This window comes from Pteropus medius, unplaced genomic scaffold (assembly GCF_902729225.1).
Source record: "Pteropus medius unplaced genomic scaffold, Ma_sr-lr_union100, whole genome shotgun sequence".
Lineage (NCBI taxonomy): Eukaryota > Metazoa > Chordata > Mammalia > Chiroptera > Pteropodidae > Pteropus > Pteropus medius.
Window position 1 is genome coordinate 5,781,072 of NW_024348533.1, and position 22,731 is coordinate 5,803,802.

The following is a 22,731-nucleotide window of genomic DNA, read 5'->3' on the forward strand; positions in this document are numbered from 1 at the left end:
GCCTGTTGCCTTGGCCGCTCAGACGGGAGATGAGAAATTGCCGTGGGGAACAGCGGTGGCCTGAGAGTCATTCGATTTCCTCTTTCTCATTTTCAGAAATGCAATTAGGGAAGCCGAGGTGCTGCGTGAGCTCTGGAGTGTGTGTTGGTGTGTCTGGGTCTGTGGGCGTTCGTGGGCTGGGGTTAGCTGCATCTGCGTGCCTGTTCATGCACATGTAACGCCACACGTGTGACCTGGTATGTGTATGAGCATGCATGTGCAAATGAATGCTTTTGGATGATCTCTTGGTGGGCAGCAGGGGGCCCCTGATGCCATGTGGGGTCCATGAAAAGGAGCATCCAGCAGCCCGAGGCTGTGTGTAGGTCCTATGTGAGACAGCAGAGAATCCTAAGATTGGAGGTGGGATGCTGAGGCAGGTTGTGCTGGAGAGCTGCCTCTTCCCCCAGGGCTGCTTGTGCCCCACAGGCCATGCAGGGGCTGCCTGGGGACAGAAGCCTGAGTCCTGGCCAACCTAGCTGAAGAAGGTCGAGGTGGGCCCTGCAGGGTGGGGTGAAGCTGGCTGGGTGGGGACAGTGAGGATTGGGACAGCATTCACAGGCTCTGCTGCCTCTCTGCTCCAGTTGGTGGCCGCCCCGAGGCCAAGTGGGCCCAGCGTGGCTAGATGTGCTCATTTTCTTCCCCCAAGAGAAGACAGAGATGCATATTTTCATGTGAAATCTTTTGATTTTTAGAAATCTCAGCAAATAATCTGAGTTAAAAAATGCTGTGGGCTACCAGTAGGCAGTCCCTCCTGTGCCAGTTACAATATTTGAGTTTATAAGCAGTGACTCTGCAACTTTAGGCAAAGAGCAGGGATTTTCAGGAAGGATGCTCGGTCCCAACCCCAGAAGACCAGGATCTCAGAGATGCACCCTGAGGGCAGTGAGTGCTTGGGTTCTAGATGGGGCTGGTGGCGGCCCATCTGGCCTGGGGAGTGGCCAGAAGTCTTGGGGATAGTGTGAAGAGAGAGCCTTCTCCTGAGGGGTTGCCTAGAGCCAGATTTAGAGAGAGCCACTGGCACAGGGACAATTTATTTTATCAAAACTCAAAACTTTATAACATTACACAAAAGATACAGGTATATCTTTTTTTTTTCCCCTCCTTTCTTACTAGAACAATGAAAAGAAGGAGACACGATTTTGCAGGGAGCTGAGGTGACCAGCTTCTCCATGAACATGACTTTAAATGTCCTGGGGATTTTGTTGGGTCTCAGCATTTCTTCACAGGAGGAGGGACCCTCTGGAGGTGCTGGGTGGGGGACCAGTCAAGAAGGGCCCTCCTACAGGTGGTGGGCCTGAGATGGGGAGAGGCCTCCTGGAACCCCAGGAGGAGCACTGGTTCTCCAGGGAGTTCCTGGTGGCTGCAGCGATGACCAAAGGCCTTCAGCTCTGCACTTAGAGTTTCTTCCCACCGTATCTCAGTCTGAGGATCCCATGGTTGGTGTCACTGCCAGCTCCAGCTGGTAGCTTCAGTCATTTTAAGGCCCATACTCTCGATGCTGTGAGCCTGGCATGTTGGCCAGACTGGAGGGAAGGAACTTGACATGAAGGGAGAGTGATCTAAAGAGAATCAACCATGGAGGCAGGGATCCCGGAGTCTAGCAAGGCAGTGACCTGGGCCCCCGGTTCACATTCCCTGGATTGGAAGTGAGGAAATACCCAGTCAGGCTCATGAGGGATTTGAACATAAAATCCCACAACGTAATAGGACTGTGCCCTTCACAAGTTACGTGTGAGATTTACATGTAAAGAAATGAATTCTCCAAGCTCGCAGATGATGTCATCTGGGAATTGGAGGTAAATGTAAAGTCATGTGAGGAAGCAGGCCGGGGTAGCCTGGGAACATGCTGCGCTCTCATTCAGAAATAAAGGCCAATGTGGAAATAAAGGCCAACCCCTAACACACATTGTGTCCCAGATGGTTAGTCCAGGCTTGTCCCAGTAACATACCCTGCCACTCATTGACCTGTATGTGGTTTGGTCATTCTTTTAGATGGTCAGTAACACAGACCCAGCTAGCAGACGGAGCTCTGGAGCTGTCATACCCGCAGACCTAGTACGTGACAATGGGCTTTTCCTTATGGTTTAAGCAGGCTGTGTTACTTGCAGCCAGGGAACTCTTAAGGGACCCAGAGGTTTTTCAGATGGGAGACATGGACCAAGACCTCTGTCAGGAGAAGCCAGGCAAAGGTGGACTCAGGAGTCTATACCTGCCTACAAGTGGGCCCAGGACATCCCTCCCTGCCACACACAGACATCCCTTTGAAAATTCTCCAGCCTCACTGCCTCTCTACTAGGTTGAGCATATAGGCATGTGGACAGTGGCAGGTGGGCACTGAGTTTTCATTTTTCCCTAGGTCATAACTGCTTATATTGCATCTGAGCCTCCAGAGTGTTTCCATATAGAAGTGTGGACTGAGCCTGGATCTCTAAGCTGCCCATTTTCAAGCACTTTGTCATTTACTTCCAGGCAGAACTGATCACAGTGGCGGTGGGACAACTCTGTGAAACATGGCAATGAAAAAAGTTGCTGCCTGGACACCCCACATTTCTTCTGTTGTGCCTCCAGGGTGTGTGTGTGTGGAAGGTTGCTCAAGAACTGCAAGAACCACACTCCCCAAAGGCCACCTGCTGCCATGTTCTGTTCAATCAGCGTTCCTCTGACATATTGCTTACCAAGGCCGCTCCTGGCCAGTACTCTGTCAGCGCATCTGACGGGGCCACTGCGCCCGCTGTTTGCCAACAATAGATGGGAACAGAGGCCCCTTGACAAGGTCACCAAGACCTTATGACTTGTTATGCTCTGTATCCAGGTTCCCAGGGGGCAGGAAGAGTCTGATCCCCTCCCCCAGCTTCCGAGAGCTTGCATATCTGAGGGAGGATGGTGAAACCTCACCGCCTCGTCTGCTTGCAGCCCACAGAGTGGGCAAGGCCTGCCAAGGATGGTGACCTCGTCAAAGGGCAGAAGAATTTCTGGTTTCTGCGTGGCCACCAGGGGACAGGAGTGGCTCTGATGAAGTCTGTGCTGGCACATGTGGGCTAGAAGCCAGAGATGGAGCAGAGAACTCTGCCTCTTGCTTCAGAATAAGGCAGGGCACAGAAGAGGACATTTACCTGTCTTCACATCCCTGCTCTGAGGCATGCATGGTGATTTGTGACACTTAAGATGACCAGGAAATGTCCCCATCTCTTTCTGCACGTTATATCCTTGGGGAACTTTTCAGGGGATTGGAGCTGATCCAGAATCATCCTCATCCCTTCCCTACACCATGCAGCCAATTCTAGATCAGGGTTGCAATTCCAATCCTTCAGGGACGAGGTCGGTAATGATCCTGAGTGATAGGAAGGTATAGGACAATAGGGAGTGGTGGGTACTGTGTGTGGCAAGCAGGATAGTGCAGGTCAGACCTAAACACATCCTAAACAAATACGACTGAAAGCACATTCACATGAACACTAAACAAGCGTTGGAGCTGAGTTGGCCCTGTGGTCCTTGGTTTATGTCTTTGAAGACAGGTGATCGAGAAGCTGGGCGAAGTCCACAAGGGCCCCCTATGTGGAGGATCCAACTGTAAATTTCGATGCACAAGTATCTGATTCATCCACTTGGCCTTGCAGGGCGTCAGTGTGGGGACTTAGGGATGGGCTCGTCAAGGTTGTCTGCCTCCTACTCACAATGGCGGATCTGAACCTGGGCCTAGCTCCAGGAAGCCAGGGGTGATGTGGTCAGGGACAGCAGCCAGGGGCAACTCAGGAGCATCAGGGAAACAAACCTTCTTTCCAAAAAACCCACTGAGAGCTGGTATTCCAAAGTGTGTGAGATCATTTAGTTACGTGGACCCTCAGAAAACGAACTGACTTGCAGGTGAGAGGCAGTTTTCAGTTCTCCTTCCATTCTTCTCATTGCTCAGCTTCTGCTCGGCTATCTCACCACTTTTCCAACTCTTGCTAATCAGCGTTGGCCTTGGTGCCCTTTGCAGGTAGTAGTATCTAGAATTTGGTACAATCTTTTGTTTTCATTTTATTTATTTTTGGCAGTTACCTTTGATTTTTGCAGAGATGTTGCCTTTTCATGTACGGTAGTGATTTAAAGTACCCTTTAAAAACATAAGTACAAGATGAAGTACTGTATCAAGACATAACGATGGTGGTGGGAGGAGGATTGAAGTAACGACCATAAGCCTGGTGGGGAAGTGAGTGAGAGAATAAAACTTGACCCTTGAGGTTGGTGACACTGCTAGTTGGGTGTCAGTCATCTTTTGAGAAGGATGAAAGCACGACAACTACAAGAGGAATAAGTGAAAGCATATCATGAATGCCAAGACAGCACTTTGCTGGACCCAGCTTTGGGCTGCCTGACACCCTCGGCCTTCAGGATTCAGCCTATGCTGCTTCTTACAGGAAGTATTCCAGGTTGGCTAGCTCTGGAGTCATCTCTCTCCGGTACACTTACCACCAGCCACCTTTCTCTGGAACCAGCTGTGTCATCAGAGGTGACAAAAGTAGATGCCTGCTGGGAGTGGGGGAAGGGGACCTACAGCAAGCCCCATTTAAGGGTAAATAGCAGAAATGTGGGCTCAGTGTGGCCACACGTTCCAATTTCTCAAGAAGAGTTAGAAATCTAAATTCTTATGTGAAATCTCACCATTTTTAATGTTCACAACAAATTTTCACCATGCCTGGGGGCTAGATCCTGCCTCAGCACCCTTAAGTGACAGGGAGAGAAGCTTCTAGTTGAAGATGGCCATCAAGCTGTTGTGCCCTCACACCCAGGTCCCCAAAACGACAGAACTGAGGAGAGAAATCACAGCTAGAGTGAGTTGTGCAAGTCATGTGTTCCCCATAAGACTGGGCCCTCCTGGCCAGCAAGGAGGGGCCTGAGTCATCAGGCCCTGCCTGACCAAAGCCAACCCCAAAGCCCTGGGCACACAGGTCTGGGGCAGTGTGAAAGAGAAGATCCAAAGGGACAGATGTCCACCCTCCTGGGAAGTGGGGGCAGAAGTCTGGGAACACATAGCAGAGATGTTTCAACAGATACATGCCTGGGAGGGGGTTCCCTGGCAGGACCTGGGGAGGAAGGTCACTGTGTTGGGGGCAGCAGGTCTGGTAGGACAGTGACTCCAGGCTCAGGACCTTGCTGGAGAAGAGAGATTCTAGCTGGGGATGGTCTTTCACAGCAAACTTGCTCTAGGATGGAGAGGTATGCCTGCTATGCTGCGCTGGAAAAGGTGGGTAGAGTGTAGAAAGGCTATTTCAGGCAGGGCCTGGGGGAGAGCAAACTCCAGGAGGCTAAATGCCCACGTGGATTCAGGACAAGTGAGGGTTGCAACCTGCGTGTACACCAGGAGAGAGAACTGGGTCTGGGTAAGGAGGGATGGGGAGATAGATAGATGGAGGGGGACCGAGGAAAACTCGCTTCTCTCTGGAAAGGTAAAAATTGATCTTTGGGGCAGACCCTGCACCTCGTGCACCCTCCTATAAAAGCATCTTCTAGCCTCTGGGGTCTCCACCTCAGGCCTTCTCTATCCCCACCCCTATCTCCGCGCCCTGTCCTGCCCCAAGGTGCAAAGGGAAGGAGAGGCAGCCCCTTGCGCCCCGAGGAGGACTCTCTGGGTGGGGATGCTAGGGCGGCCGCCGCTCCTCCCGGGTTGTGCGCCACGCGGGCACCGAGCGCGCCGAGTGTGGCCAGCGGCGGGGCTCCCCCGTCACGGCCCGCGGCGCTTCTCTGCCTCCACCTCGGGGTGTCTCTGCTTCGCTGCGAGCCGGGAACAGCGGCGGCGGCGCGAGGAGGGGAGTCGGCGGCGGCGGTGGCGGCGGCGGCCGCGCCAAGAAGCGCCGGGTCACCGCAGGCTGAGGCGCCCGCCGTCCCCGCCCTCCGCGCGCTCGCCTTCTCCCTCCCGCCCGCCTCTCTCGCTAGCTCGCTCGCTCCTTCCCTCTCCCCGCCTCCACTCCGCGCTCCCCGCCCTCCTCTCCGCGCCTCGCCTCCTCCGCCCCGCGCCCTGCGGTGCTGCAGCTGCGGGCGGCTCCAGCTGCCCCCAGATGTGGGCTGGGCAGCGCTCGGGGAACTTTCGCGCCCGCTGCGAGTGCGGGGCCCCGGCTGCGGTCCGGCTACCATGGATCCGCCGGCTGGCGCCGATCGCCGCCTGCTCTGCCCCGCGCTCCTGCTGCTGCTGCTGCTGCTGCCGCTCCTGCTGCCGCCGCCGCCGGCGGACGCCGGGCTCGCCGCCGCCCCCCCCGGTAGGTGCGGCCGGACCCCACGCCTGCGACCCCCGTTGGCCGAGCCCCGCTCCCCTCGCCCCTCTGCCCCCTCCCCAAGCCGCTTCCATCTCGACTTGGGCAAACTCCGCGCGCCCCGCCCCGGGCCAAGTTGGCCAACTTCGGGGCCGGGTCGGTCGCGCAGGGGGCGCCCAGCGGCTCACCCGGGCGCTTCGGGCCAGGGGGAGTCTCGGAGCCCTCGCGGCTCACGGGACTCGGAGTGTGAAGGCGGAGGGCCGGGAAAGCCCCGCGGCGGAGCGCGCAGCGCTAGCTCCAGCGGGTCCGGGGGAGCCAGGGCGAGGCGGCGCCGGGGCTGGCGTCCGGGGACGCTCGGGAGGAGCGGGTGCCGAGCGCACAGCCTGGGGTCCTGAAGATTGGTTGGGGCGCCATGGAGGGATCCTTAAAGATCCACAGGACCCTGCTGCTCCACTCCTCCAGGGACGGGGGACCGGCAGAGGTCTCAGCAAGAGATGGACACAGAAGACAGGCCGCCAGTGCCCGGGGTAGCCGTGTCCTCGCGGCTCCAGGGGCCACTGAAGGGTAGAGGCGCACGGGTAGGGGGCCGACCGGGAATGGCTTCGGAGCGGCCCCACGTCCTGCCAAGGACGGTAGGTTCACGGGGCGGGGGACGCTCTGATGCGGCTGTTCCCTGGGGAACTGTGAGGAGTCTGTGGAGCCCCAACCCAGAACGGGGCAAGCGGCAGAGCTCTCGGCTTACAGGGTCCCAGAGCGGGAGGTCCGGGGCGACCCGGCTCCGGAGTGGTGGCCGTGTTAACGCCCCTCCCTGGTAGGGAGAAAGCTGGGGAGCTGCAGGCTAGTTTTTGGGGGTTGCTTGGAGGAATGCACTACCCTTAACAGTGGGGGCGGGGTTGGGTGATGCGGGACTCAGCCAGGGGTTGAGGGCTCCGAGGTCTCGGAGGCTCTAACGCCCTTCCCCGTTGCAGGCGAGCACCTGGGGCACGGAGCGGAGCGCATCCTGGCGGTGCCGGTGCGCACTGACGCCCAGGGCCGCTTGGTGTCCCACGTGGTGTCGGCGGCGATGGCCCAGGAGGGGGTTCGGGCCCGCAGAGCCGTCCGGTCCAGACGCCGGACTTCCCTGGAGACAGTGAAGAGGACCCTGGTGGCCGCCTCTTCTACAATGTCACAGTTTTCGGCCGAGACCTGCACCTGCGGCTGCGGCCCAATGCCCGCCTTGTGGCGCCAGGGGCTACAGTGGAGTGGCAGGGCGAGTCCGGCGCCACGCGCGTGGAGCCTCTGCTTGGGTCCTGCTTCTACGTCGGAGACGTGGCGGGCCTGACCGAAGCCTCCTCCGTGGCACTCAGCAACTGCGACGGGCTGGTGAGCACACACTTCTCTCGCTCCTTTCTGTCCGTGGCTCTTGCCTGGGCTTTGAAGCCAGTTACCTGGGGGTCCCCTGGGAGGGCAAGGCCTACACTGAGGATCTTCTCTGCTTAGGGACCACGGGCAGCGACTGAAGGGGTTTGCTGGAAGGCAAGTTATTCTGATTGGCGGGAGAGGAGTGATTTATGCAGGGGACAGGCCAAGGTCTCCCAAACACTGATCAAGCAGCCCACCTATGTCTCCTGCAGGCACAGGCCTTGGTCTTGCACCCAGATGTGTGTATATCTCCGTGTGTGCATCTGCACATGTATTTTGGAATGTCACTGTGTACTTATGTCCAGGTACTTATGCACCTGTGACCATGTGAATGTGCCATTGTGTGCCTTGTGCACATGTGTATCTGTAGGCTTCTGCTCACTTGTGTGTCACAGTTGAATATGTGACCCTATGTATTTTGGTATGTGTGATTTGTGTGTGTGGAGGCATGCGCTGGCAGTCAGTCTTCTTGTTTCTGTGTATGTGGGTAGTGCCAGCCCAGGGACAGGCTGTGGTGCTGAAATGCTCAGTTATCCCTCTGCCCCCTGGCTGACCGGGAACTACTGATTTTTATTCTGTGGTTTCCAGTTGAACTTCAGCTGGTTATTTGAAAAGTTGGTTTTCTCTCTCTTTTGAGCCAAGGGGAGCATTTGGAAATGCAGGCTCTGGTGCCCATGGGCAACCCATGAAGGACAGGGCAGAGGCTGGGGGCGGGGGTCTCCTCCTGGGACTGCCTAGGCCACCCAATGTAGGTGGACTGGAGCCCTGGTAAGTTCTCCTACTTCTGGGAGCCCAGAGGGACCATGGCTTGGCATAAGGGGCATTGGAGGAAGCCTGGATCGATGCTCAGGGAGTAGGCTGACATTGACGGTGCTCTGGCTGCCCAGGGGCCTGGCACGTGGCAGAAGCCACTGCAGTTTTCTATTTTGGATTGGGTGTGTGGTGGTCAGGCCGGCTGTGCTGGCCAGACATCTAAGCCGCCCATCGTGGGTTCTGCTCTAATTGCTGCTCAGAGGACTCCAGCTCCGAGGGAATGGCCGCTCTCCCAGCCCTGCCACCCCTGAGCCCCTGTCCTCAGGCTCGTCCTGCCGGCTGCAGAGCCAGCAATTACTCTAGAGCCCCACAACCACTGGCTTTCTTTTTATGGAGACACAGGAAATGTCACTTGTTGCTTTAGAAAATCACTGCCTTTGGCTGGATTTAGTTAGAACCTGGGTGGACTGCAAACCACCGTTGATGTCCTTGGAGGAGCTGGGTTAGTGTGGTGTAGCCCTCCATGCCCCGTTGTCTCTGAGGATGTCCCACACCTCACAGGTGTGTTTCATTTACTCTGGAGGCGAATTTTCTAAATTAAAGGAAATGGGTGCTGAGGACTGTGGGGGTAGGGTGGGCTAGGCTGGGAAGAGGTGACGTGGATGCAGTTTGTTGGTGGGCCAACTTCTGTGTACTAGTTAATTCCTGATGGAGACCATTTCGGGGAGACTTTGTCACTATATCATTCATTCATCTGTTTAGTCAGTGATTCATTTGTTCAACTAGCATCTCTAGTGCCTCTGACCACTGTGCTGGTCAGAGATGTGGTTGGGTTGGTGTCCCCCTGGGGCTCACATGATCAGGGCAGTTGATGGGCTGAGGGCTGCTCTAGCTAGGGCCTTGAGAGCAAACTACTTGAAGAATGCATTGCCAGCAGGCAACCGCATGGGTTGACAGTCCCATTAGAGGGAAGAGCGTATGCAGAGGTACCAGGTGAGCACCGGCCTCGTCAGGAGAGTACAGGGAAATGTCAGATGTCCTGGACACACACTGGCAGGGCTGAAGAGAGACTGGAGTTGGAGCAGAGGCTGGGATATCCCAGAATGGCCTTGAAAGCTATTGGTGAAAAATGGCCCTGGGACAGTGGGGTGGCACCACTAGTTCTTCTGTTTGTCTCCCTCCCTCCTCCCTCCCTCCCTCCCTCCCTCCCTCCTCCCTCCCTCCCTTTCTTCCTTCCTTCCTTCCTTCCTTCCTTCCTTCCTTCCTTCCTTCCTTCCCTTTCCTTCACTTCCCTTCCTTCCCTTCTTTCCTCCCTCCCTCCCCCTCCCTCCCTCCCTCTTTCCTTTACCATTACCTTCCTTCCTTCCTTCCTTCCCTTCCTTCCTTCCTTCCTTCCTTCCTTCCTTCTTCCTTCCTTCCTTCCTTCCTTCATACTTTCCTTCCTTCCATTGTGCTCTGTGCATCTGTTCTGATTTTATACCAGTTAATTTCTTAACTCTTAAAATCCCTCTGTGCATCAGTGATAGGCCTATGTGCTCACAGCGACCCAGCAGGGGAGGGATCTCCATGCTTTCCCTGCAGCCAGGCAGGTTGAGTGATTTGCCCAAGGGCACACAGCACATACTGGCAGGAGTCTGGCCTGGTTCTGTCCAGTCCCTTCTGACACGGTGCTCCCAAGTCTGGGTGAGGGACCCTGAGATGTGATGGCAGGAGCCATACTCCCTGTGTACCCCACACTGGGTCTTCCACGGACTCGACTTGCACACCACATCTTCCCAGGAGTCCAGCCCCAAACCTGCATGCCCCATGGAGTCCCTTCCTGTACAGCTCCCGCTCTTCCCTCACAGGTAGCGAAATACGCTGAGCAGGTGTGTGTGCAGATCCCCAAGGATCTTGTTAGAATGCAGATTCTGACTCTGGCATGTCTGGGGTGGGTCTAGGGTTCTGCATTTTGAATAAGTTCCCAGGTGATGCTCTGCTCCTGGGCCTTAGACCATACTTTGAGAAGCAGGCTTTCACAGCCCCATGTCTGCAAAAGGATTCTGCGGGGCTACACCTCAAGTTGCTCTGAGCAAATAAGGTTCAGTGGACTACCAGTGTGGGGAACACTGCGCCTTGGGAGATTTAAGGGGCCCATGGAGATCTCTGAGAAGTTTTGTAATAAGCCTCTCGAACTCTGTGAATCTGGCACTTCCCACACAGACAGGACCAGGGGACACGTTCCTTCTCTGCAGAATGTGGGACTAGCTTTCCCAGAAGACGTGTGGAGAATCCATGGAGATGGGTTCAGCAGGCAGCTGCGGTCCTATGGCTTAAGTAAGATACCCAGGTGAGACACAACTCTCTCATGAGCCGCAGAATCCTGTCAGCTACAAGTGACAGAAAACTCAAATTAGTTTAAGCAGAAATGAGAAGTTAACAGTTCACATAACGGTGAGTCTTCTGGCATGGCTGGATCCAGATGCTCCTGCCAAGGGGTTAGGGCCCTTGCTTTCTCTTGCCTCTGCCTTCCTCTGTGTTTGTTGGCTTCATTCTCAGGTCGGGGGTTCCTTCTGTGGCAAGTCAAGGGGCCTCAGCAGTGCCAGGCTGATGTCTTTTTTTTGATGATTCCAGCTGAGTCCTGAGTATCACTCTGGCCAGGCTGGTGTATATGCTCCCATGAGAATCAGGACATGGGGTTTGTAAAATCCCACAGACAGAGACTGTAAGGGGTGTTGCTCCCAATTGATAAGAGATGAGGATCCTTAGCCTGCCAAAGTGCAAATTCTACTGGAGTCAGGTTGAGGTGCGGACTCAAGAAATGCCACATGGAGACACGTTTATAAGACATGCCGTACCCTTTATTTCCAGTGAGAGTTCCCGGGTTCTTTCACGCCCACTCATCACAGGTTGTTCATAATATTCACAGGGAAAGGTTAAAGTTTGCCTTTTCACATTGCATGAGAAAAGAACACTTAGTGAAGGACCCTTGTATATCACATTGCTATGGAATACTTTTCTAGTACCTCTTGGGCCACAGGATGGGTACACCAATCTCACACTATTCTTATATGCTCATTAAAGACCCAATGAAAAGCCTGTTGGCATAAAAAGTAATAATAGTATGTCACAGATCACTGTTGACCCACCATGTGCCATGCTCCCTCCTGAGCTATGCTATGCCCCTTTCCCTTGTTTAATCCTCACAACACCCCATGGAGGATGTTTGATAGCCCCGTTCTATGGATGAATAAGCTGAGGCTCCAAAGCTGAGAGAGCGTGCTTCAAGCTTCACAGCCAGTATTTGAATGCGTCTGTCTAACTTCAAGACCATGCTCACTACATTTTATTGTCTTTTTTGCATGCCAGCAAAAAGTGGAAAAATGAAGAGAGACATTTTTTAAAACATTCCTACCTTTCCTATTTGACTCCTGGAAGTCTTCTCAGTCAGAGGCATTGGCCCTTGTCAGTGTGGGTGAGTGGGAGCTGGGAGCTGGACCGGTGGCCAAGTGGCCTGTTGATAAGCTGCTGACCCGCTTGGGCTGCAGCTCCTTGCAGGAGCCTGAGTCCTCACTGCTGGGTGATAGTGGTGGGGGATACCAGTAGGATAGAATCACCCTGCCTCACCTCTGTCCACACTCAGTGCAGCTCTGGGGACCTCTTCCCGTGGTGTCTCTGGCCAGGCAGGGTCAGCGGTGGAAGCCTCCAAGGGTTGGGCAGTGGGAAGGATGTGGCCTCTGAAGCCATTTCCAACCTGGAGGCTGGGGAGTGTGGCGAACACCCCTTGACACCGTGATGCAGAGCCCCCATTGTATGTTTAGGGTTCACAGAGGCCCAAGGGCTGCAGCCTTGTGAGCGGGGGCTCCCCTGCCAGGCTGCCATCCCGACCAGGCACCTACTTTGTTTTTATTTTTTGCTGGGCATTAAGAGTTGCTAGAGGCCAGAGAGAAGTCATTCGCTGGCCTAAGGGTCCAAAATGAGTTTCATGTTTCTTAACAAGGCTGATGCCTTTCAGGCCTCACACTGGGGTCTGGCTGGCTCAAGTGCTAGAGTGGGGCGGGTAGGTGTGGCAGGCTCAGGCTGTGGGGCTGGGGTTGAGGGGTGTCTGAGACTTGCAGCTGCCCCTGTAGGGTCTCTCTTCTCCCATCCTGCCTTGGCGCTGCCTGGAGGGCAATGAGGAGGTTTCGGGCACACTAAAGAGGGGCTGTGGGCTTCCCTAGGTGTCGGGGACCCTTATGTTTGTGGAGCAGAGGCAACTGCTTGGTCCTTGCTCTTGGCAGGCTCCACAGCTGCCCAGGGTGGTCTTAGCCTCCTTCATGGCCATTATATTCCCTGTTGTTTAAGACTCATTCAGTTTAAGTGACAGAAAACTAGTCTACATTGGATGAAACAAACAAGGGCCGGTTATCCTTGGGGTCCTAAGGACGGCCATGTTCCGGCATGGCTGGATCCAGGGGCTCAGGGCTGGTGTCAGAACATGTGCTCTCTGCCTTAAGGTATACCCATCTCTGTGTTCAGCTTGGGATGGCCCTCCCCATGTGGTGGGGGCACCAGCAGCTCTGGCTTTATTTATTTTCCATAGTAGCAATCACTCAGAAGTGGAGAACTCTCCTTTCTGGGTGGTTCCTGCTAGAGTCATGGGGTAGGGCTTAGTGTATAGGTCCTCTTTAAATCAATCACTGTGATGTGGGCCTGGCCCGAGTCTTGCCCACCTTTGGAGTTGAGAATGAGATATTCAAACTCTGGAATGAATTGGGGCTTTATCATAGAAGCAGAGGAAAGACAAGCATGGCAAGCAGATGAAAGTGGTTGCTGTCACAGTCCACCTGGACCCCAGGCCCCTATGTCTGGCCCACATCTCCCCCAGACTTGCCTGCCCAGCTGCCCCCGGAGCTCCTTTCCTGGGAGACCCCATGCTTCTGAAATGGAACATGGGTCTCTCCACTCTCTTCCAGACCTCACCCTTTACTTGGATGGGAATTCCAGGATCCTAAACATCTCCAGACTTCATCCCAGTTCCCATCTCTCCACCAAGCCCTAGCCCAAGCCCTGGCTTTAGCTCCTATGTCCCTCAGCTGGTCCAAATTGGTCCCTCCCCAGCAACCCTTTTGCCACATAGCAGCCAGACTGATTTTTATAAACCACACATTAAATCATGTTACTCCTTTGCTTAAGACCTCTCAATGGCTCTTATTGCCCTTTAAAAAAACATCCAAACCCAGCCAAAAAAATAAAAAATCCAAACCCACTGGCCCGACATTCATGGTCCTCCATGACCAGTCCCAGTGGTCTCCAGCCTCGTTTGTCCCTGTGTCACCCTCATGCCTGTGCTCTACTCACACTGAGCTTTTAGCTCCTCCAACACTGACCACTCCCAGCTCAGGGCCTGTGTACAGGCTCTCCACTCTGTGCCCTCACCTGGACCACTCTTACCCCTTTTTCTTTACCTGGCTCACTCTATAGGTCTCTGCTAAATGGCACTTCATCCAGGAAGCCACCCTGGACAGTCACCTGCCATGTTGTACTCTGTACTTCTTGGTAACACGTACCATGAGAAACTTGTACCTGGCTAAGTCCACAGAACCCCGCTCCACTGGGCAGAGCTCAGCTGAGAGCCATGAAATATGAGTGCCTGGGAAGGGGGTCCAGAAGCCAGTGCAGGGAAAGCTGGGGGATTCACTGCTGAGGCTCTGTGACCCCAAGTGCCCAGGGCTGGCCAGCCTCTCCTTGTCTGCCCTGCTTCTAACCCCAGAATGTCCACACTCAATGGGGCAGGCTCTCTTGGAGAATGCCTGAAATCTCTGTCCCTTTATCCACAGAGAAGCATTTGTGTACACATGTGGTTTTGCATGGTTTTTCTGTCTTCTGCAACCCCATGGGGTCCCTGAAACCCAAGTTCAAAACCCCTGGTTAAAATCAAACTAAGTAAGGGAGGGAAGCACCCCTGGGCTTGTATGGAGAAGAGTTGCGGGGATGGTGAGGAGACCTTGGGCTAGGCTCTGGCAAGTCACCTTGCAACCCTGGGCAAATCCTACCATCAACCTTGGTATGTCCAGGTGGAAAGCAGGGTCTGGAGCCAACCATTTCTGGGACCTTTCCAGGGCAACCACAGGTGTCTTAGGGGCCAGATGGGGTCCAGAAGACAGAAGTGATGGGATAGGGTTGGCAGAAGGAGCGATGGGGACCCTAGGGAGCCCATGCTCTGACTTCTTTGATAGATTGTTGCCCCTAGGAAGTATGGGCTCTTTGCTGCCTGACCCTCTGATGTTTCTTCAGAGATGCTCCATTTCTGTGTCTTGACATCACACAGGCAAACACTTCCCATGTGAAGACCCCATGTGGGCCCTGAGGTTCCCCTGAAGGAGCCGATGTAGACATACCTGTAGCTGTCCTGACAGCAGGGTGGTTAGATGGTCCAGGGAGTGTACTGGGGAATGTCGTGGGGAATGTTGACCAACTGTTGTCTCACCAATTCACTGCTAACAGGAGTCCCGTTTGCGGTGTGGTAAGAGGACGAAGACTAGTGAAAATAGCTAGGGTGAAGTGACTCCCACCCTTCCATGGAAAACGAAAATGTCCTCTATTGAGGGAGCTACGAAGCTGGCTTATATAGAGAAGAGTGCCCACTCCTGGTTGGTCCATTCTATGTGAATGAGGAGCTTCAAATTCAAACAGTTTGATTGGCTCTAATAGCATTGTCCTGATTGGTTGGAACAGAGCTGCTCTGATTGGTCAGTAAAGATGCAACCGAAGGTATAGCTTTGCAGCCCTGATTGGCTGAAGTAGGTCTTCAGCCCATTGGTTGAATTTTGAGCCTAGGAGCTCCTTTATAAGGGTGAGCTCAGATAGCAAGAGATTGACTGCTCAGTGCATCTTTCCCTTGAAGCAAAGAGACCATGAGAGGCCCCTATTTAGCAATGACTGACTGCTAGACCCAGTTTATAAATTTGAGGCCATTTGGCCACCAGGAGTTTTTCTTAACAGGCACATTCATTCTTGGTGTCAACAAGAACTTGTTGAAAACCCTGCCTTACTTTATCACAGCCACCCCATGCACCATTACAGGGCATCCACAACCTCCTGGCCAGGCTCACTACCACTACTTACTGGGGGTTATTTGGTGGGAGGGAAGGGGCTTTCCAGGGGCTCTTCCCTGTGGGGCCAGGGGAAGGACGTGCACTGACCAGTGGTGGCCATGATGGAGGCTGACTTGTCAGAGATTTGTGCTCTGGGTGCCAGAGCAGCAGCCAGTGGCCCCCTACCTGTCTCATGGCATCCACTCAGAATGGTGTAAGTGCATCTGGGGTCTGAAACCCAGACTCTTCTCTTTAAGGAAGAAGGCATCTGAAGGCACTTAGAGGAGTCAAGAATCATAGAGACAGTAGAGCGGTAGGGATTGGGAGTGGGAATGGGAAGTTAGTGTTTAATGGGCAGAGTTTCAGTTTTATAAGAAGAAAGGGTTCTGAAGATGGATGGTGGTGATGGCTGCACAATATTATGAATATATTTAATACCGCTCAGCAAATGTACGTTTGAAAATGATGAAGATGGTAAATTTGATATATATTTTACCACAATAAAAGCATCTGAGGACTCCAGGTATTAGGTAGGTAATTAAGGGGTGGGATGGTGTCCCTTGAACCTTGTTGGCCCAGCTCCTCCTCCCCTGTGTGACTCAGTTCCTTGGGGGGGAAGTCTCCACACCACTCAACTCCCACATTCCCACCTCCCCACAGCTTGGTGATAACTGAAGCATGTTATCACTATGGTGGCGAGCTTCATTCTGATTGGACAGGTGTAGGTTGTAGGACCTTTCCATAGCCAATCACAGTGGCTCATGGGTGCTTTGTGCTGATTGGTTATAAGTTGAGTCATATGCTCCAACCTTGCCAGCCAGGGGCCTGCATGGAGATGCCTAAGGAGTCCCTGTAGCCAGGACTGTCCCTCCAGAGGAGGCAGTCAGAAAGGCATCAGCTTCACCTTCTACATCTGTTCACCACATGTGCCCCATCACTGTAGTTGTTCTGTAAGCCAATCCTTGTTGTTCCCATTTTACAGATGAAGAAATCCAGGTGCCTCTGAGTTACTCAGATCTGTAGGGCTTTTGCTGTGTAGGGTCATCTCTCTCCTTAGAATCCTCCAGGGTGGAGTATAGTGGAGTCTACCTTGGCCCCTCATGAAGGCCAGCATTTTTGGTTGCTGATCTCTGAACCCGAAGTCCAGGGAGACCAGCTCTTCTGGGGCCATCCCCTGTCACAATGCCATTCTCCATCCTGATTCTGCTGCGGAGCTGTGTGTTTCTGGCATTGGTTGCTGAGTGTAATGTTGCCACTCATTCAGATATTGGTAGGTTTCAAGTTCCTCCTGCTCCAAGGCCAGCCTTGGCTGCTAGTGCCCCAGTATCCTTAGCACTTAGCAAGTGAAGACCCTAGCCCAGGGTCAGCTAGGTGGTAGAGAAGGCTGGGTCCTCACTCAGGCCTGCTCTGAGGACCACGAGGTGTGACACAGCCAGTATGAGCAGAGGGGTCATTGAAGGGCTCATATGCCCTGAGCTATGGGGACGCTGAGCTTTGAGGCTGGCTTTGGTGCATGGTGGCCTAAGCTGTGGCCCAGGCCTCCTACTCTGGTCTCTGAGGTCTGTAGGGGCAGGTATGTGTGGGAGCCCCTCCTGAGACCCTAGGTCTCTACTGGCAGGCAGACGTATCCTAAGTTATCCCTATTGCTCTCCCCCTTCCTAACCACCCCCTTGAGGCAGCTGGGGATGGGGGGTGGTTTCTGTGCTGCTGCCAGAACACATCAGGCTGCATATGTGAACATGTGTGCATGTTTGTGCACCTATACATGGAGTGTGTGTATATGTAAAAATATGTACAAGCAGGAGAGTGTGTACACATAAGTGTGTGTGTGTGTGTGTGTACATGCTTATCTGTATGTGGGACATGTGAATGAGTGCATGCGAATTTGTGTGTGGGTGTCTGCATGTGAGTGTGTACATTTGAGTGAGCAAATATGTGAATATGTGCATGTTTGTGGGTACATATGTGTCTTGCGTAGGTGTACATGTGTGTACATTCTCGTGTGAGTGCGTGTATGCATGTGTGTGTTCCTGGTAGGGGTGTCATGCTGGGGAGAGGACTGAGATGGAATGGGTACTGAGGGGAAGACCCAGTCCTCTGAATCTTGGTACCACCTTAGACCATCCACAGCAGGCACTCGGGAATGGGAGGGCCCAGATAGGAGCCTCTCCTTGTGCTGTGTATGTTTCATATTAAATGTCAGCTGTTCACTGGGTCTGCAGTGCTGCCATTAATATGGAGAAGTTATTACTGAGCCTGGAGCTAGCTCCTCGGGCTCATCCATGAATTTCAATTTCCAGGGCCAGTGGAGTGGGGCACTCCTGCTTGGAGGCAGAGAAGACCCTGGCATCCAGGACCTGGGCCGAAGCAGGGCTGAGAGACCAGGCAGGCTCAGCGCTTCCCCACCCGGCCCTGCACATTTCAGCGATTAGCATGCCAGGGCAAGCAGGACTTAGTGTGGGCTGGAGGCTGCAATGTCACACTGTCAGGTCTACCCCACGCAGCCCAGCCACCTGGACAAGGGCTGCATGGTTGGCCGAACCATTGCAAAGGGGGATCCATCTACATCCTCTTCACTGGACGTTGGAAAGGATCCGTGCATAATGAGCCCTTAGCCCAGGCCCAGGGTTTGGAAAATGATGGTCGTTTCTATATTTCTTTGGATCTAAGGTTCCATCAATTATAGAGCACACCAAGAAAGAGGGGACACTCTTAATTAAATTTTGCCACACACCTTAGCCTCAGTCCCATCGGGCATGGGCACCAGCCACCCTGCCCTGTTTGCCGGGAGCAGTGGGCCATTTCTCCCGCCTTGCTTGCTTTGCTTACCCAGTGTGTGACTGGCTTTGTCTACTTCAGGGTGTCTTCCTCTCTTTGGTGAAGTAGGGAGTCACGGTCATTCCTCCAGGGACATTGGTCACTGATGCCAAAGCCACACATGCCGCTGTCTCAGTGCCTTTCTCTACACACTTTTTGCCAGCCACAGTGTGACTTTTCAAAGATATTTGAGTGGCAAGGGTCTCAACACAAGAAGTGCCGACCCCGCACACAACTGAAATGAAGGAGGGTAGTATGAGATGTTACGGCTGAGGTAGTGCACGCCAGGCCATGCCAGCCACCCTGCGATTGCTGCTGGCTGCTGGCGGAGACCAGAGCCGCTGATCGCATCCTGAGTTCAGATGATAAATGTGAAAGAGGTGTGTCTTAGAGTTCTGGATGTACAGTTTTATTGTTGTTATAATGGTACGAATAATTGTGGGGCTGTCTGAGAGCTGACATGAAACTCCCAGGCTGGGGAAGTGGGGCAGCCACAAGGCAGGCTATTCACACCAGAGGGATGAGCCCTTGCCCTCTGTGGGAGCAGAACATTCAAGGATTCATCTTTGAACCAGGGTATTTCTACTTTGAAAGCAGGGATTGGGACCCCATGGCAAATAAGGTATGTTTTTGTTTCATGCAAGGTTTGTCTAAGGTTCAGTAGTGGCCAGTATGATTGGGGCTGAGCTTCTGAAGGTATGATAAAAAGTGACTCAAGAGCTGTGAACAATTGGGATGTACACTTAACTGTTGAACAACTCAGGAATTAGGGGTACCCATTGCCTGTGCAGTTGAAAATCTACATATAACCTAAGTCGGTCCTCTCTATATTCAGATTCCTAACCACCAGTTGACCCTTGAACAATGCAGGTTTAAACTGTGCGGGTCAATTGAACTGAATGGGTCTATTGAACTGCAGTCAATTGAACTGCAAGATCAATTGAAAATGTCCACATGTAAGTGGACTCACACAGTTCAAATTCATGATGTTCAAGTGTCAACTGTATATATAAAAAGTGTTATGCCACAGACCATTTCCAGTCAGTTGCAAATGAAACCTTAAGTCAAGCGACATCACAGATAAATGTAATTTTTCTGTTTGTTTTTGTGCCTGTAGTTAACTGTGTTCAACATTAGAGCGTTAAAGCTCTAACATCTAAAGTATCAACTACTTTAAAGCTACGCTGTCTATTCTGCTAGTAGCTATGAGCCACATGAGGCTATTGAAATGTGACTGGTCTGAACCGAGGTGCTCTGAGTATAAAATATACCCCAGAGTTCAAGGAGTTAATACACACACACACAAAAGAAGATCGAATATCTCATTGGTAATTTTAAAGTGTTGATTACAGACTGAAATCATAATATTTTGGATGTATTGGGTTAAATAAGATATTGCTGAAATTAATCTCACCTGTTTTTTTTTTTTTTTTTTAACGTGGCAACATGTGATGTTCACATTCCATTTCTGTAGGGCAGTGCTGCTTTGAAACATCTGGCTGCATATTGCCACTTTCGCTGTTATTCCTTTGCAGAATTTTGTTGGCTGGTCGCATCTGTTTACTCTTTCAATTGAATTTTAGAATTGTTTTGTCAGGTTAAAAACATCCCTATCCCTTGTGAATTTGATTGACATAAATTAAACTTGGAAACCAATTAGAAAAGAAATTGACATAATTTACAGTATTTACGCGGAACATGGTATGTTTTTCAATTGATTTAATTCCGTTTTGATGTTGCTCGGTGAAATATTATACATTTTTTATACAGATCACTCATTGTTTTTAATCAGGGTTATTTCAAGGATTTTGTTTTTGTTTTTTTTTCTTTTGCCATTGTGAATTAAATCGTTTTCATCTATTGCTGGTACACAGGAAGGCTATTGATTTTTATATAATTATCTTTTATCGAGCTGCTTGATTGAACTATTAATTCCAATATAATCTTTGTGGATCTCCTTGGGGTTTCTAGGTATACAGTTGTACTGTCTGCGATGATGATCGTTTTGGAGCCTCATTTCCATCTGCACCGTCTAGAACCTTCAGAATAATGTTAAGTAACAGCAGTGGCTTTGCGCATGCGCTCCTGCGCCTGGCTCTGATGGGAACGCCCCCGGCGTTTCTCTGCTTAATATAATGCGTGCAACTAAGATGGATTTCGTGTGAAGGCAATATCCTCTGAATTCTACTTTTCTAAGATCCCATTTTTATCAGCAAAGGAGCTGAAATCTAGATGAAATTTGTCTAACACCCCATACCGCCTGCTACCCCCAAAGCCACAGGCATTGCCATTCTCAGGAGCTGTCTCCCACTGACCTGGGCCTCAGGAACCGCTCAGGTCCCCACTTGCTGGCCCCCAAATGCAATCCAACCCTATTTACAGCTGTCAGACCCACTCACAGGAAATGTTTGTGGGGGATGGGGAGCTTTGCTCAGGAAGGTGGACGATGCGGCTGGGCCAACCATGCAGGGGCTCCTGGGGATGGGGACTGACTGATGCATGGGGAATTGCTACCTCCATACACCAGGTTCCCTTCCTCTCCTACCCGTCTCTCCCGTGGGGTGAACCTCCTGAGTCTCCCTCCGAGTCTTAGAGACTGTGCCGGCACTTAGAGACTGGGGCCTGCCCACGCAGGTCTCCTGTACCCCTGTTACCATTACTTCCACATGCTTCTAGGTCTTTTCCTGAACAAAAACAATTGGTTCCTTAGAGGACGGGTCTGTCTGCCTACAGATAGGCATGAGATTGGGGCAGCTTTGAGCAATGCCTGTGCCTAGGCCCCACCTCAGAGATTCTGGTTTTCAGGGACCTGAGGGTCTGGTATGTTTCAAGAGCCACATGGGAGAGTCTTAGGCACAGCATTTGGGCACCCACTGACCTAGAGGAAAGTTATGAAGCCCGAGGTCAGACGGAACCAGATTTGGGGCATGGTTTCCCCTTGCTGGCCTGTAGTCTTCAGTTTCCCTAGTGGCAATGCTGCCTGCCTCAGGGGGTGTGTCCTTGAGGGAGTGAGGGGAACAAAGCTGGCTGGCCTCAGTCCAAAGAATGTCATGGGAGGATGAAGGTGGAATTAGATGCTGGCCCAGAGGGATAGCCAGGCCTTCAGGTGGTCTGGGATCAGGGAAGCTGCCACTGACTCTCTGTGCCTCAGGTTCCTCACCTGGAAATTCAGAACCTGGCAGAGGGAGGGCAACCTTCTTGCATGGCCTGCCCTGAAGCTGGTTGTTCATGCACCTGGAACTCACTGGGCATTGTGCACTGATTCTACAGACTCTGCCTGCAGGATGGGGGCAGGGGTGGCGTGCCCCTGGGTGCTCCTTGATGTTCCCAGCCAGGCCTCAGGCCCTGTGAGGCTCCCAGCCCTCTCCCCTCCCCTCTGCTCTATGCAACTATGGGCAACTACTAGCCAGTGTTCTGGGCTCACCAGCCCTGAGCAGAGCACTGTGCTCCTAGGTGTGTAGATCTGTCAGAGCCCAGAGTGGCTTGTCTGAGACCCGTGCGCACACAGAACACCAAGTGAGGAGAGGTCCCCAGCCTGGGCTTGGCTCAGCTGAAAAGGAAGCCTTGTGTTTCCTGAGCAGCCCCCAAATGCAGCTCCAGGGGTAACCAGCACAGGGAGGGGTGAGAGGGTGTGAGGCAGTGCTGGGTGTGGCTCAGAGTCCCGCTTCTCTTTTCTACCACTGCCTTCCTTCTCTCTCTCTTCCCTTCTCTCTACCCCTCCTCCCTCCTTCCCTCCGTCCTCCTCTCCCTCCTCCTTTCCTCCTCTATCCTCCCCTTCCTTCCCCTCCCTTCCCTCTTACCCTTCTCTGTCTGTCTTCCCATCTTTCCCAGTGTGAGGGAGCGCCCCCGCCCTTGTCAACCGGAACTCTTGGGTGATCCTTCCTGGGTGGTGGGCTCTTCATTGCTGGCCGTACACTCTGTCCAGGTTGCGCCTGCACGTTCCTATTTACACATCACCTCCTGTGACACTCACAAGTCCCTGCTGCCAACAGGCCCACTCTGGGAACAGGTGACACCGTCCCATTGTACTGGGAGGAAATCAGGGCTCAGAGATAGGGAGTAACCTACTCCAGGGCAGCTTAGCGTGAGCTCCTTCCATTGCAGTTGGAGCTCTGGATGAAAGCTTTTCTGTCCTCAGAGGTGATAGCACCCCCATCACTGCAGGAGGCAGGCAGTGCCCCCTCCTCTCCTCAGTGCTGAGTTCTTGGTATAATTCCCACCCAATAAGGTCAAGGCTTGTACCCCTGCCCTGCTGGAGTAACCCTACTGCAGGTAGGGCAGCCTGGCCTTTTGGTGCTGTCTTTACTGTGGAGGTGCCCAGGACCTCATTGACTGTCCTTACTGGGGAGGCTGGTTGGACGAGGCTGTGCTGTCTCTAGGGCTGCCATAGAAGTTTCTTCAGGTGGCATCCTGGACAAGGGCACTTGGGCAAGGGG

At 53.0% G+C, this 22,731-nt stretch overlaps 1 protein-coding gene across 1 annotated transcript in view; it reads left to right on the forward strand.

Annotated features, from left to right (window-relative positions):
* Positions 1 to 6,003: 6,003 nt before the first annotated feature.
* ADAMTS2 (ADAM metallopeptidase with thrombospondin type 1 motif 2) overlaps positions 6,004 to 22,731 on the forward strand; it is a 204,940-nt gene continuing 188,212 nt past the window's right edge. Inside the window, 3 exon segments of the mRNA XM_039880269.1 lie at positions 6,004 to 6,275; positions 7,238 to 7,363; positions 7,366 to 7,631. Of these exon segments, the coding sequence (XP_039736203.1) occupies positions 6,152 to 6,275; positions 7,238 to 7,363; positions 7,366 to 7,631 (516 nt within the window). The 5' untranslated portion in view covers positions 6,004 to 6,151.